At 39.4% G+C, this 15259-nt stretch overlaps 1 protein-coding gene across 10 annotated transcripts in view; it reads right to left on the bottom strand.

Annotated features, from left to right (window-relative positions):
- The window catches only part of NFIB (nuclear factor I B), a 450108-nt gene extending 438902 nt beyond the window's left edge, over window positions 1–11206 (bottom strand). For 2 of the 10 annotated variants that reach the window (XM_034967174.3, XM_034967166.3), the window contains exon 1: window positions 10832–11197. In XM_034967174.3, coding sequence (XP_034823065.1) covers window positions 10832–10927 — 96 coding nt within the window. In that variant the 5' untranslated portion in view covers window positions 10928–11197. Of the gene's footprint in view, window positions 1–10831 lie in introns of all 10 variants that reach the window. The other 8 variants (XM_034967168.2, XM_063594017.1, XM_034967165.3 and 5 more) reach the window with 8 other exon arrangements.
- Window positions 11207–15259: the final 4053 nt, after the last annotated feature.

Raw genomic sequence — 15259 nt, 5'->3', positions numbered from 1 at the left:
AAGAGTGGCTTTAGTGAGCAGGACAAAGAAAGATTCAGAAGTTCTCCACCCTTTCAAATTTCTTGAAAGGAGATTGAATAAAATTATGCAGGAACTATTTTTTAATATTTCACAAATACCATTCGAAAATGGTAGGTTTATCCAGAATAAGGTTCTGTCCTCTAACTGAAAGGTCAAATCTCTTTGATTTGGGCTAGAAGTACATCAACTCCATGTGAAAACACGGCTTGTAATGTTCTGTTCAGAAGTCCTTTGATGTCTTTGGTTAATCATGGTGTTATGGGAAGTGCCAATAACCTGACTTTTAATCCTGGCACTGCCCATTATCAGCCGAGTAAGCTTGGACAAACTATTTAAACTCCCTGGGCCTCAGTATTTTTCTGCTGTGAAATGGGAATTACATATACTTTTCAAGGTTGTTGCAAATTGTTATTTAATAATAAGCTAATATATGCAAAGTACCTAGCAGAGAACCTGGCACATAGGAGTTCTTTGTGGATGGTGATATCTGAAAAATGCAAAAACAGCTCACAGTTTAATACACGCAATTTGTTCAGTTAATGGAATCTTTCAAAATATAGGCTTGGGTGGAAAGATAATCAAAGAAGCACCTTTTGGGACAATGTTGAAAACTGTTACATTAGCAATCACTCAGTCCCTAAATGATGCCTGTTTGCCCAAAGATTGAGGTGCTATCCCTTGCGTGGGGAGATGGCTTTGGCCAAAAGGCTTTGAATGCTCAATAATTATTCACTCTACCCATTGGTAGTCCTATGGCCAGGAATTTAGAGAATATTCATCAATTCCTCAGCAATATCTCCCCATATCCATGCTATTGTTTGGAATTCCCTGTGAAAGTTTAGGAGAAAGCCAATCTGGCACAAGCAAATGTTTTCAAAGTGTCTGATAAGAAGAGAACATGTGAGGGAAGTAAAGTGAAGGGAAACAGCCCAAACTGACAAATATGGCTGGCCTGCCTGGTCTAAGCTGATTGATTGATTTTTTAATTAATTTATGATGGCACAACAATAATTACAAGCTACTGTTTGTCAGCCAAATCACTTGCGATGAAGTCAAAGGTTTACATCTGTGCGAAGGTCCCAAGGATCAATGCATCAAATTAGCTCTGTTGGCTTTTTTCCCACTAAAAACTAACATGTGTCATCAATATTCCAGCGTTTATGTGTGTAAACTAATTGATTGAACATTCATGCTACGTAAACATGTGGTTTGTATTATGTGGGGTACCATTTATAAACATCTTTGGTGCCAATAAAATGAATAGCCTCACATACGATAATTAACATCTTATTGGAAAAATAAAATAACAATTTAGTGTTATTTCTTCTATGTATGGATAAAAAAAGCATTGTTGTCTCTTTTAAAGTCTTTGTTATTATTGTATCACATAGGATTCCATGATTCCACCTAACAGGAAACCAGAGGAAATACTAGAGAAGGTGAGCGAAGTTTGCGTGAGGTCATTTAGGACTATCGATAATAGCAAACTACCTGGAATTCTGGAAAATCACAATAACTATTATCCCCTGCAGTGCATGCTAGAGCATATATGATGTTACTTTGAGTCTCATATTCTTCCACCTTTATTGTTCAAAGTCCAAACTGGAGAAATGAAAGTTTATTTCCTTCCGCATAATTTTCATCAGATTAGCTGTCAGCATCGGCATTGAACCTTGAAATAGTAAGAACTGTTGAAGGTGAAGACTGCTTATCTTGTAGACACAGCTCTTTCCCTCCTCCTTCAAACCAGAGGCTCTGCTCTAGAAGGGAGAACAGTGCTCCTGGTTCTAACAGTGACTGGAGTGTTTGGGAACAAAAATAATAATCCATAATCAAATTTTTCTCCCTTGTGTCTCTACCATCATTTCACTTTAAAATATCTGAAAATAAGCATGAGAGAGTTGAGGTAAAGAAAAGTTTCTGCTGGTATAGAGGGGTAGTGTCTGGCTGAGAGGGACCTGATTTTTTTCAGGGGCCTCCAGAGTACTCTCTCAAATTTACTTCATGAGAGCCCTGAGGAAAAGTGGGTCATAAGAGTAGGGCAGGTGACTTTTCGGGCTCTGGAGATTGGGCTGCAGAGTGTATAATACCCGAGCACACTTGGTGTTGGCTCAGCTTTCATGCAGACACCAACTTACAGTGGTCAAAGCAGGGCTGAATCCAAATGGAGTGTTTTTTAAACTTTAAATATCTCTTTCTCAAAATTATTTATAAGCACGTACTTCTTCACAAGTGATTGGATACTTTCCTACTCACTTTCCCACACCTCTCCACAGTCTACCCATTCTACTTGAGGTTTCTGTTATTCCTGCGTGTGCCTCTGAACTCTCACCCAAACACTGAATGTTAAAATGCCAGCCCATGCCGGAGACCTTCCCGACATCGCCATAAATGTAAGAATTATGGGGAAATGACTGAAGCCTTACACTGGAAAAATAATCAATCCTCTCAAATGAAACTTATTTCGTTAAAAATAAGAAAATATACAAAAAGCTCATTTATTCCAAAGTCACTTTGCCTTGATCATTTATCCCCCAAATACATTAACCTTTCCCAAAATCTCTAACTTATTAGACCCCTGAACGATCTCAGTCAGTCCGATAAAAGAATTGCGACACTTAGAGATGACGTTTGCTGACAAGGGTGGTAGGTCTGTCTGCTGCCTTACCACTTAATAATGACTGAGCTTGTGTGCTTGCAGAGAAATACAAACTTATTGCTTTTGCTATGGGCCTTCTTCTTACTCTTACCTTCAGTTTTAAAACTTGGCTGCTAATTTCATCATAATTCTAACATGCCTCTAGTATATTTAAGTTTTATCTGGAAAAAGACAGCATAACAATTCATAACTTGGGCCCACAGATTTGAGTTCATTACCATTGATCAATTCAGAACTTGAGTTCTCATTGGATTCCCCTCTCTATTAGTAAAATGGGATAGCAGCAGTCTTGATGCAATTTAGCAATTATTCATTAAGGGCCTTTTACGTACAAAATGCTGTTTAGGGCTAGTAAATAAGATGTGGTCCCCATCCTCTTGGGGCTTATAATTTTGGTTGCACACTTGAGCAACTAAATAATAGAAGGTAAATCTTATATTCACACATAAGTGCCATATAATATAGTAGACCCATTTATATTAAACATTCATACCTATAGCATACAAACGTATCAAATGTGCTAGGGTGTTTTCTCTCAAACAGTTGCTGGTAATATTCTCTCTCGCAATCTTGAAAATAACAGAAAAAAAATCCCATTTACAACATAATGTACTGTCCATTACGTGACCAGCTAAATCTTTCCCATTATAATATAAGCTAAGTGTGAGTTAAAATAATAATTTCATTTAAGAATGATTAAGAATCTTTTGTGGTACAAGCTAAGGTGCAAACTTGGATCAATGAAAAATGTGAGTTGAACTGCAAAATGGCACAGGTGAAATTTTTAAAAATTTCATGGCTTCTCATTAAATGTACAAAAAGAGGTGGTAGATATTATCACTACTGTTACATGAGATGTTGGTGAACTAGCAGTGCATTGTTATCTGAAGGATTAATACTTTTGAATTTAGCAGCAGAATTTGCAGATAGCATCATACAATGTTTTAGCAGCTGGCATTTCCTCTGTTGGCTGGTGAGAATTTACCATTATATCACACTCCAGAACACTGGCAAAATTCTGGAAAGCTTTTCTTCATCCACCCATGTTTAATATCACCAGATAATAATATGTATACCTTAGATTTGTTTTGCATTTTACAGTTTTCAAGTCGTTGACTGTGTATTATCTCATTGGAGCCTCATAAGAGCTCCAGGAGGTAAACAGATATCATCAAAACCTGAAAATGGAAACACTTTGCTTGCCAATTTCTTTCCAAAAAATTTCCCCCAGATGGCTTATGACTATAGCGAGTCTAATTGTCTCGAGGAAAGATGAATGGAATCGCATTTCCAAAGAATTCAACTACCTCCAATCCCAGAGCTCTACAGTTCTCAGACACAGCTCTGGAGCGAGTGTCCTGGCCCATTTAACACAGAGGGAGAGGTGAGCCCCAGAAAGAGGCATGAAATGGCGCTGGAGGGGCAGACTGATGTAAAGCAGGCAATGGTCAAACACCTTACCATGGTCACCAATAATTAGTTATAACCCAGATCATATGGGTGAAATAGTCAACGGTCGGGTTCTTGGGAAGGAGCAGAGAAACTTTATTTAAACTTTGAGGGTTTTCGTGTTCTCTCCTCTTCTCCCCTTATCAGTGGAGTGCATTTCAGCAAGTTGCTTAACCTTGAAGTCGAGTGGCCTCCCCTGTAAAGTGGTTCTGGTAATGTCTGTGTTATTGCTCTGTGCTGAAGACTGAAGGAGATGATTTATATAAATTGCCTTCCAAAGTACCAGGCAAACACCTGGCAAAGAGGAGGCCCTCCGTAGTCATTGGCTTCTTTTACCCTTAAAATCATGGTATTTAATGTTTAAAATTAAGCTAATGTGTAACATTAGCCATTGGATCTTGCTAACCATGAGAAAATATTTCAGGAGTCTCTGTTTTTAAGAAATCTGCTACAATTTGAAATGGAAAATACTGAATTTTTATGATTCGTTTAATGTATGCAGTTCCCACAAAAATGTTCATGTGAATTTTTAAAAACTCAACATGATTATGAAAACCCCACAGGAAATGTTATGGTTCCATTCAAATAACACACCGTGTTATTTGTGTGTATTTTGGGGCACCTACTAAGTGCTCAGACCTGAGACTGTATAAATAGCCACAGTTTGTATTAGCCCCCTTGGGTATGTGTCGTGGACGTTGTATTTACAAAGCATTCACCAGGTGCCTCGCCCACTCCATCTCATTCATCCTCACGACATGTTGGAGCGACATGTAATGAGTATGATTATCTGCACTTTACAGCTGCCTCTACCAGCCGTGAGAGGAGCAAATTCATTTGCCAGAGGTCACCAAATCTACATTTCCCAGGATTCAGCCCTGTGCTCATAAACATATCCATTATGTTCTAACCTCAGAAAATGAACATAGTATGTGAGAAGTTAGAAAAAAAAAAGCTCTCTGAATAAAGTCATATTTTTAGGGAGGTGCTGGGGTAAAATTAATGTTAGAACATTGAGAAATGGAAATTGTTATTAAAGCTGTCTATTACATGATATGTTAAATCTGTTCCATTTATAAAGCATGCTTAGTGTAAGTTGAAATAATAATAATGATCATAACGAACATTTCCTGAGTACTTTCTTTTCTCCTGGCTCTTTGCTAAGCATTTAAAATGCAATAAAATTCAGAATTCTTAAAAGTTAATAAAACATGTAGCATAGCTACATATATCCCTTAGCAGAACTTCTTGTGAAAAGAACTTTTGCACTGAATATCAATATCCTGACTTTTTTGCACATTGAGACGCAACAGGGGAATGTAATTCTCTTTTCCTGCCCTGCTAAATTTTCCTATTTCTGAGCAGACTTTCTCACCCCCTCAGAACAATATGTGTTACAAATCACAGCATAGAAAATAACAATCTCGGGGAATTTTAAAATGCCTAAAAATAGTGATTGACATCATTCAGCCATGTTACAGAAATATGCTGTAGTTTCAATGACGTCGTGAGCATCAGATATCTCTCTTTGTTGACTAGTCTCTAAACTGGAAAATCAACACCAGCTTTCCCATAGATAGAAGAGATAACTCTCCTTGAGAACACGACCCTTTGCTTCCAAAAAAGAACTGGAAAAGAGGATAGGCAGGCACTTGTGTTTCCTTACTCTCTGATTAAATTAATAACCATCTAATCACTGTTCATTAAGATAGGATCTAAGGATACTTTTCTTTATCCAAAGTTTACATGTTACATTATGCAGGCACATACATGAAAATAAATCATGGAAAATGAAATAAAAGTCATTCCCATATAAGAAAGTATCTTGGAAGAATACTAATGTATTTTACCACATCTTCATATAGTTCACTTGTATTTAAATATGCTAAAATGGTACCACAAATGAAAATGCAACACTCAAGAACATAGGTAAGGAAGACATGAAAGAAAAAAGTATAATTTGTCTGTGACAAAATTTGATATATTAAAAAAGAATTACTATTATTTACAGATGTTAAAATTTTCTTTTTACTCAGATATCATCATCATTGTTGTTGTTGTTTTACTCAGAAACTAGTATTCAATAAACCATTATTCTTTATCTATGTCATTAACTGCACAGGAGATAGCTTAGAAGTAATAGTAAAATTAACATTCACCTATGGGTCTAAGAAAGGATACTGAAAAGATGTACTAATTACCATGACACTGAGTGATAAATCTGCAAATGTATTATAATGGCTATATAGTTAGCAACATTTTAGAGAAAACAGAAATTATTCAGAAGCTTTCATTACTATGATGTCGATCACCCGCCTCCATAACACTGTGACATGGGTTTGATTCCAGAATGGGGCGATAGGATTGGTCTCCTCTGCCCCTTAGAAAGAGCCTGGCATATAGTATGTTCTTTACAGGTATTTGTCAACTGAAACATAAATTTTATAGTTTCAAATTCTACAAATAGATCCAATATTTAGACATAATATCTTTAGACAACTAGTTGTTATGGTTATTATATGTATGGTATGGTATCTATTAGTTTCTACCACATTTCTACATTTCCATATTCAATTACATTTCTAGAAATTAAATACAATTTGAAATTAAATAAATATTGAATTTTGATTTTCAGATATATCTTTGCATGGCTGGTAGATTACCACAGGAGTCTAGCTGTGGTTATTAGGTTAGGCAGAAGTTTTCTAATATATATATTTAGCATATTTATCAGACTCTTTAGAAATTCTTTAGTTTTTAGTAAAAGAAAATGAAATACAGACCGTAACATATACTAGTTTCAGCATTTATCAGAGGATCTATTAATTTTAGGATTTTCAGTTTAAAATAGTCAATTATATATCTTTCACTTCAACTTCTCAAAGGCTTCAGAGAAATGTTTGCTGTGAAAACAATCTTTTCAATGTGGCCTACATATACTGATATTATTGCCAAGTTGTTTAATTAAAATTAACATTGAGAACAAAATTTGATTATTAAAACAGCCTAGCAAACAATTGATGGATTTAACACTTTTATTAACATTGTCTTAAACAAAAGATTATGTGAGGGTACTTGGTTCACTGTTTTAACACACTAACTTCTCAAAAAGTAAAAATGATTTTCTTTCAAGACAAATAAAAAGCACATTACAACTGAGCAGAGTGATGGGTGTTCAACAAAGAATAACCTTGGATAACAGAGGATCTAGCCTAGTTTTTGTGCTTATATGCCCATTCACTGTGGTTACTATTTACAAGACTATGAGAATTTCAAGTTGCATAGACTGGCAAATGAATTTTCAAATTAATTTTACAGATTAATATTCAAATAATTACCCTTCATGATTAAAGTAAACTTACAAATGTTCTGGCCTGGTTCTGATGGGATCAAATGATTAGATTTATGAAAGTTGGAGAAAAAAATAATGTCTGGTGCATACCTGCTACTCTGAAGTTCCAAATAGCTGACAAAGAAGTTCTAAGTCTCACAGAGAGCTTTAAATGTGAAGTACAAAATAGAATGGAAAGTCCAAAAATTGTTTTTGGTAGTTTTATTTATGAGTGCTTTAAAAGGAAACATATAGCATCATCAATAACCATTAATGAAATAGTGCTATTTAGGAGATATGTCTTTAATACATTCCAAGCGGTATTTTTAAATAATGTGAAAGGTCATCAACAGAACTCTAAATATAGCCAAGCAACTGTAATTTAAACTGCTTACATGATTTTTCTCCTTGAAAGAAGTCACACACAAAATCATCTAAAGAAGTAAAATATATAAGGATGCGTCATTTTAAAAACTGAATGTAGGTAGATGATATTTAACACACACACAGGAGTTTACTCTTCGTGTACTTGTTTATTTTTAGCTGTCTCAATAAAATGTTTTTCCTCCCTCTGTTTTACTAAAACATGCCTGTCTAGGAAGGAAAACAGATGTAGAATTGGACAACTACGTCTTGTTTGGGCTTTTTCCCTGTCAAGTAGAATTTATGATCATTGTCACACAATAAGAGAATCTAACTGAAACAGACAATAAGTCAGGAAGCAATTGCCTGGGTACTTTAACACTGCAGCTTTGGAATTCAGGATCTGGTTACTAAAATTTTATTTGATTAAGCCAAAGAAGGACACAATATCCTTTCTTACACAAAGAGCCCAGAGTTATTATAAAAATAAAAGAATCAGTGTCACGGTGAGAGAAGAATCACAATAAACGAGTTTGTAAGAACCTTAAAACACATTTAAAAAATCTTCCTTACATCCACAACAGGGGAACCATGTAAAAGTAACCCCCATGTATTCTGTCTCTCTTCTAAATTCTCTGTCTTCCAATGTATTACTAAAGATAAGCAATCATTTAGTTTGATTAATTAGGTTTTCCACAAAGCATCTGTCATTCCAAGTTTTCAATGACACATTAAATAATAATCCCTTAAACACTTTGGTGCCAAAATGACAAAGTTTATTAAAACAGAATGGTCCCCATAAGAAACTTACATACTCTTCATGTAACCTAATGAAGATTAAATACCAAAATAAATTACGCAATAATTTTTAGCCTAATATTTTTACCTCTGAACTTGTCCCTGTACATACTCGGCATCTTCTCAGCAATAAAAGACCACAATTTCTAAAAACGAACAATCAGCTTACGCAAATCTTTAGTGATAATATTCACAGCATACTTCTCTTGAGAAGCTGCAATCTGACTGTACAGAAGTAGAATGGTGAAATTTAATGTCAAAATATTAATAGTGATTAGCTTACTATACCCATATTAATCCCAGTTTTTCAGTAAAATTGTAGAGAGTAAACCTTTTTACTTTTCCCCAACAGAAAATGTTTCACTTAGTAAGAATATTGATTTTAAAACTCACTTCTTAGAACAACGTAAAATGACAGTTAAGAGGCAGGGTAACTATTAAAACATCACTTCCAAGCCTTGGTATTGTTACAGAAAGCAAATCTTTTACACAAACATTTCACAGCATTTTTCCCCAAGCATCTGCCAGTTGATTTCACCATGTACATGCACAGTACTAAAGTATAGTAAGAGATACAACCATAAATAACAGTTTGCCACTTTAGAGTTTACATCACTTGTAAAATCTATTTCTTCAGGAATAAAATAGGGTTGAGGGGAAAGAGAGAGAGAGAGGGAGAGAGAGAGAGAGAGAGGTTTCTGTCTCTCCTTGAGGAACTGGCCTTTCTTTCTGAGTCAGAGTACTCAAAACAGCAACAAGTAGCAGCGGCAGAAAAGTTTTCCTGCAGGTTTACACATCTCACATTAATGAGAAAGGGTGCGGAGAAGGAATCAGCTTCCAGGGAAGCTTCCCTGAACATTGAGCTTTCACGAGACGCCTAGGAGCAACAGCATAACATCCACCTTTCAGGAAATTCAAACACATTCATAAGAAACCCTCTTGCCTGGCAATGCCAGAAGCCAGGACTAATCAGACCAAGCTTCCTTCTGTCCGGGCACAGTGGATGAGCTGACCACCAGGGCTGGCCATACCCCTCCCCACCTAGAATAAAGTGCCCATTGTCTTCCACTGTACTAATTGTGAGAAAAACGGCCCTTGTAGTAAGCACAATAATTATCGAAGCAAACGAGTAAAAGCAATCAAGACAGAAAAGGAAAGGGGCAAAAAGAAGAAGAAAAAAAGAAGAAAAAGAAAATGAGAAAAGAAAGTAAATGTTCAGATGAATGAACCCAATGACGAATTTAATAGTCATATGAAATGCTTGCCTGTGGAAAGGTTTCCCCATTCTTGTCACGACTATTGCATACAAGAGACCATTGTCCACACAACAGAAATCAGTATGTTGAAATTTATCATGTAGCACTTTTTGGATGTGAAAGGTTTTCTTTCCCCAAACTACTACCTCTCATCCCAGCACTCTGATTACAGAAAGTTACAACTTCTCTCTTCCCAATATTATGTTAAAAGTTGAGTCACAGGATTCACCAATATCCCTGAATTTTTATGCTCCTTTCCTTCTTCCCCACATTTGCAGCTGGACAAATATAAGGGGGGAAAAACAGCAACAACAAACCCACACACATTTGCCTGAGCAAAGAAAAATAATGAACTGAATATGCATATCCTCATTAACTAAATTTAATTACGCTGAGTGGCATAGTAATCAGTGGTTGCTCCAGTTACAGTATTCATTGAAAGGGAGGTGGATTCCAAATTAAGGCAAAGCGTGGGGGACAGTCGCATACTGATGAGGGAGCCGCACACAACATGATACAATACACTATCTAAATCATTATTCAGAGGAGCCGAAGAAAGAAGTACATTACTCTGTTTTAAGACCAATGCAAGAACAATTAGCCAAGAAGGCTCCAATCCCCTACTGACTGCCCCACCTCCATATATTTCACAGCAGCCGGCCTGGGACCGACTGTACCATTTGCATTTTTCTTTAAAAAAAAAAAAAAAAGTGAACAAAAACTCATGCTGCCTTTTTAAAAAGAAGGCCTATGCCCCCGGCCACAATAGCAGGGAAATCCTATCTAGCACACTGGTGTGCAGAGGCACCCCAGGGTCCCAAAACTTGAGCTTGAACTTTCCACAGGCAGCGAACTTTATAACACGTGCATGGAGCAATAAAGGAGGAGCTCGAAAGGAAGAAGGGAGGGAAGTTTTGGGGGTGGGTGAAAAAAATGTTATTACGCCAAACTTACCATCCACCAGGTCCTGGCTGACATGTCATAACATAGCTGCCATTTTATGGAGCTGTCCGACGTTTTCCCAGCCATTATGCTGTCAGCAACCTTCATCAGATGCAGCTCAATGGAAGATAAGACACCTAATCAAGAAAACATCAGCGGTGGCTTGCTGGACTACATGTAGGCCAATCCTTATCACACTGCATCATGGGAGAAAGCTCCTTTATTAGCAGGAGGAACTGCAACCTCACAGATAGAAAGACAAGGATCAGTTCTTTTGCCTTTTTTTTTTTTTTTTTGGTCTAAAGGGATTGGTGAAAGTAGCTAGCGTTCTTTGTGTATCATGTGTACAAGAGTTAAGTATCTTGCAAGTGGGCGGCTAACTGCTTTGCTGGGCGATGCAGACTAAAGTTTATTTGCATTCTTCTCTGTTGTATATTGTTTGACATGGTCCATGGTCCTTGCTGAGCAGATGAAGGGAGGGGAGGGGGGTGGGAGGGAATGAGGAGAGAGGGAGCTGTAATTGCTCAGAATTAATATCTCCCCAACAAAGACATAACAGTTTCATTGACACAGTCGGAACATGGTTCAGATGTCACTGCACACACGGGCGTGCGGGTGTGTGTGAGAACACTCACACGTGCACACACACACAGTGGAACACACAGGTAGCAGCTGCAGCTGGATTCAGCTGAGGTTGCCAAAGGCTACAAACTCCATTCTCATGCTGGACATATGGAAGCAGTTTAACTCTTTGAAATCACTGTTAAAGAAGAGTCCTGCAGTCTGGAAGGAAAAATCAGCCTTGAGAACAGTTTCTCAACCAGGAGGCAATGGGCCTGGTGCTCACTTCCTTCTGAAGATGGCCTAGAAACATTATTTCCTTCATCTAGAGAAGAGCTGGTCAAAAATGAGGAGGGAGGAGTAGGGTGTGCCCAGAATCTGACTCTGGACATGCTCCCTCACTTAGTCATTCTGTCATACTCTCGGGAAAAAAATTCTTTATCCCCTAAGCACTGATCATTTCTGTTTCTTCCTGGACTTTGAACTAGTCCTTCCAATAAGCACACACACAAGTCAGGAACTAACATTTACTAATAAAACAACTTGCTCTGAACAGCCTTTTTTTTTCTTCTGAAGAGTAAAAACCTGAATACTGCAGGGAGAATCTTAAAGAATCCTGCCACTATAATAAGAAATCCAGACGAGGACAAGTATATTTATTCCTGCTTTTTTCTTTTGCTAAAATACAAAAAGGCAAACACATCTCTACAAATGGTGCTGTTGATTATTGGAGCCCCTATCGTACACCACAAAATCCAGGCAACCTTTTTTCATTGACACGTAGTCATTCTGCCTTCCGTATGCCCTGCTAGTATTTTCTGAATGACTTTCAGACTTAGAATTTACATTTTCTGCAGACAATTTAAAAGGACAAACTCTTATTTGATTCAGTCAAAATGAAGGGAAAAAATTGCTGTATTACCGGAGTTTTCTCTGTGTGTGAGGCAGAAGAGGCAACTTGTTTCAGCCTGTGAACTTCAAAGAAGAAAAGCAACCGCTGCCGAAGGGCTCTGTCCTTTGGGTATTTTTATATTCACCTGGGGAGACATGTCAGCCACAGTCTCAGACAGGACAGGCGCTTAAGGTAGCCTGACTCTGGGCTGGCAGCAAAAGAACCTGCCCTTCACCGACCAGCTTATCCCCTCATGGCTGGCGATTCTTCTGTTTCTCCCTCCTCCGGTTTTTTTTTTTTTTTCTTTTTTTAATTCTCAGGCAGGAAGGGGTTTGAGGGCACTGAAATGCCCCATCCAGGTCTCTGCCTTTGAAGTACCCCATGCTCTGGGTTCCTCCTTTTTTCTCTCTCTCCCTACTCCATTCTTCACCTTATTTGTATTTTTTCCCCCTGAGCAATGATTGGGTAGCAAGCCTGTTAATGTTGATCGTATTTTCCTGTTTTAATTTTCTCAGATGGCAGCAATGATGCTGAATGCCTACTATGTGCCAAGCATCACAGTAAACACTGGGGCTGTGAAGGGCAATGAGATACATTCTGTGTCTCATCAATCTCACAACTACGTTCACCCAATGTCGTCACAGGCAGGAGGAAGTCCAGTTGCTGTGACAGCAGCCAGGGAAAGAGATGGGGCCAGAGACCTCCTCGGGCTGCTCAAGGCCAGCAACTCCCCAGGCACTTCCAGAGCTGCCTTTGGGGCAGCTCTCTGGCCTGGCGGCGAGGGAGGGCAGCGTGGCTACACACTTCCTCCTCTCCCTGCAATCAGTGCCTGCCTCAGCCTGGCTCCCTCAGGCGCTCTAGGTGGAAGGAGGATTCCCACCTGCCATTCCCTCCAGCACGGCCTTCCAAGAGCTCTCAGGAAGCAGAGGTCAACTTTGGGGTGCTGGCCTGAAAGCGCCCGCCCACCAAGGCTTTACAGATCCCCTGGGCATCCTCTCATCATCGAGGCACTCTGTGCAGCCCATACACAGGTGGACCTGCTGGGAGGCTCGTTATCACTGTCACTGTGGGGACCCCTCCTTTTGATGAGTTGATTACACAAGCAGGAAATGCCGAAAGATGATAAGGGAAGCAGGGGAAGGAGCGGCCGGGAGAGAGAGGCTGAAACATTTATGGACAAAACTGGGATCCGCAAGGAACAAAGAGACGGGGACAGAAATGACAAACCTGTGCCCTTCCCCTTCTGTGAGGCTGGGGAACGCCAGAGGACAGCTGACCGGGGGTCACCGGCAGAGCTAAACAGGAAACAAATTCCGAACTGGGGCTAGCATTCCCAAAAGGCATGTCCAGGGGCTGAGCACTCCTCCGTCGGGGGCCTGCGGGGCGTCTTTCACTGAGAGTGAAACTTATAAGCATGCCGGTGTAGCCCATAACCTGGGGAGATCAGGCCAACGGGGCTCTCAGGTGGACGCCAGTTGTGACTGGCTTCATTGACTAAACTCATCTCACCTGACACCATTCTAAAGGCTAACTGGATGTTTAAAAACACGAAGTAACTTCAAAAGCACTACTGAGGGCTTCATGTACACTTTGGGGGGTGATTACATCTTGCCTTGCTTAAATCCCTAAAATACCCCACATCTCAGCTCTTCCTCTCCAATTCCTTTTTCCACAGCATCTGCCCCTGCCTACAGTTCCACTTCCCCCACTTCTGCAGCCTCCCCTCCCACCCTTTAGCCATGCTGCCTCTAACAGCCTTTTCCAACTTGCACACCTCACTGGCTAGAACAAATGTTTGGGAAAAGCCAGGTCTGTAGCCCAAAGCAATCACCAACTATTGCTCAGGCATGCCCTGGCAGTGCTTTAATTTCCGTCACCACTGGCAAATAAACTAGTGATCTGCCTAGAGCTGAGCCTGAGGACAGTAACCTTCGCAGAGAGGCTACAATGTGTCTCTCACTGCCTTCAACTATTCACAGTCACCGCCCCTTCAACAAGCAAGATGGACTGTGGCCAATGGGCACTGTCCGAGAAGCCAGGGTCCAAATCACAGCGTTGTTCCCTACTAGTTGTGTGACCTCTGGGCAGGACTCTTAACTTCTGTGCCCATAAATAGCCCCAAATCGCATTGCTAATAACTAAGAGAGAATGAGAGAGAAAGCAGACAGGGGGAAAGAAGTCTCACTTCACCACGTAGAAGAGAAGGGGAGATATAAATATAATCAGAGAGGAAAACAGATATAGAGATCGAGAGAGAAAAATAGAGAGGAAAAGCAGAGTGAGGAAGTGAAAATGAAGCCATTCAGATGTCCTCACAGTCTGCTCTCTTTGCCTCTGCCCAGGGCTCTAGCTGGCTTCTCATCCATCCCCTGCACCTCCCCAGGCTCTGGGGTTGGCTTAACTCCCTTCCAGCTCCGTGGATAGGAGTGATCAGTGCTCAGGGATCTTGACCCATGGAGCCAACAGGTTTAGAGGCGATTTGGGGAATCATTTTATTAAGCTATTTTGTGATTTATTTTATTTTTAGCTTTTTAGCTCTGTCAATTCCAGTCTAATCCTGTACTGAGTCTAGGAGCCCTGTGCTCACAAACATAGTAATAGGTCATAGTACAGCACATAGAGAAACGAGCTCCCATTTGGGAACTAGTCCTGAGTTCTGGTCTGCCACTTGCTAGCTGGGGGAGCATGCACAGGTTACTTAAACTTTGTAAACTTCAGATTCTTTACCTATAAAAGGGGACTGAGAATAGTATCCCTCCCAGGGTTGTCGTGAGGATGAAATAAGGTCATGCATGAATGTGTTTGGAGCCTTGATGGTGGCGATGGTTTCATGGGTGTATACTTACTCCCAAACTCATCAAGATGTATACATTAAACATGGATAGCTATTTATATAGCAATCATATCTTGATAAAGTACTTTAAAAATTACGCAAAGCTCCATTCCTAGCTGTAGCTAATGATTAGAATCAGTATAAATTTTAGCAT

Source organism: Pan paniscus, chromosome 11, assembly GCF_029289425.2.
Source record: "Pan paniscus chromosome 11, NHGRI_mPanPan1-v2.0_pri, whole genome shotgun sequence".
Lineage (NCBI taxonomy): Eukaryota > Metazoa > Chordata > Mammalia > Primates > Hominidae > Pan > Pan paniscus.
This window is presented reverse-complemented; position numbering and strand designations above follow the sequence as displayed.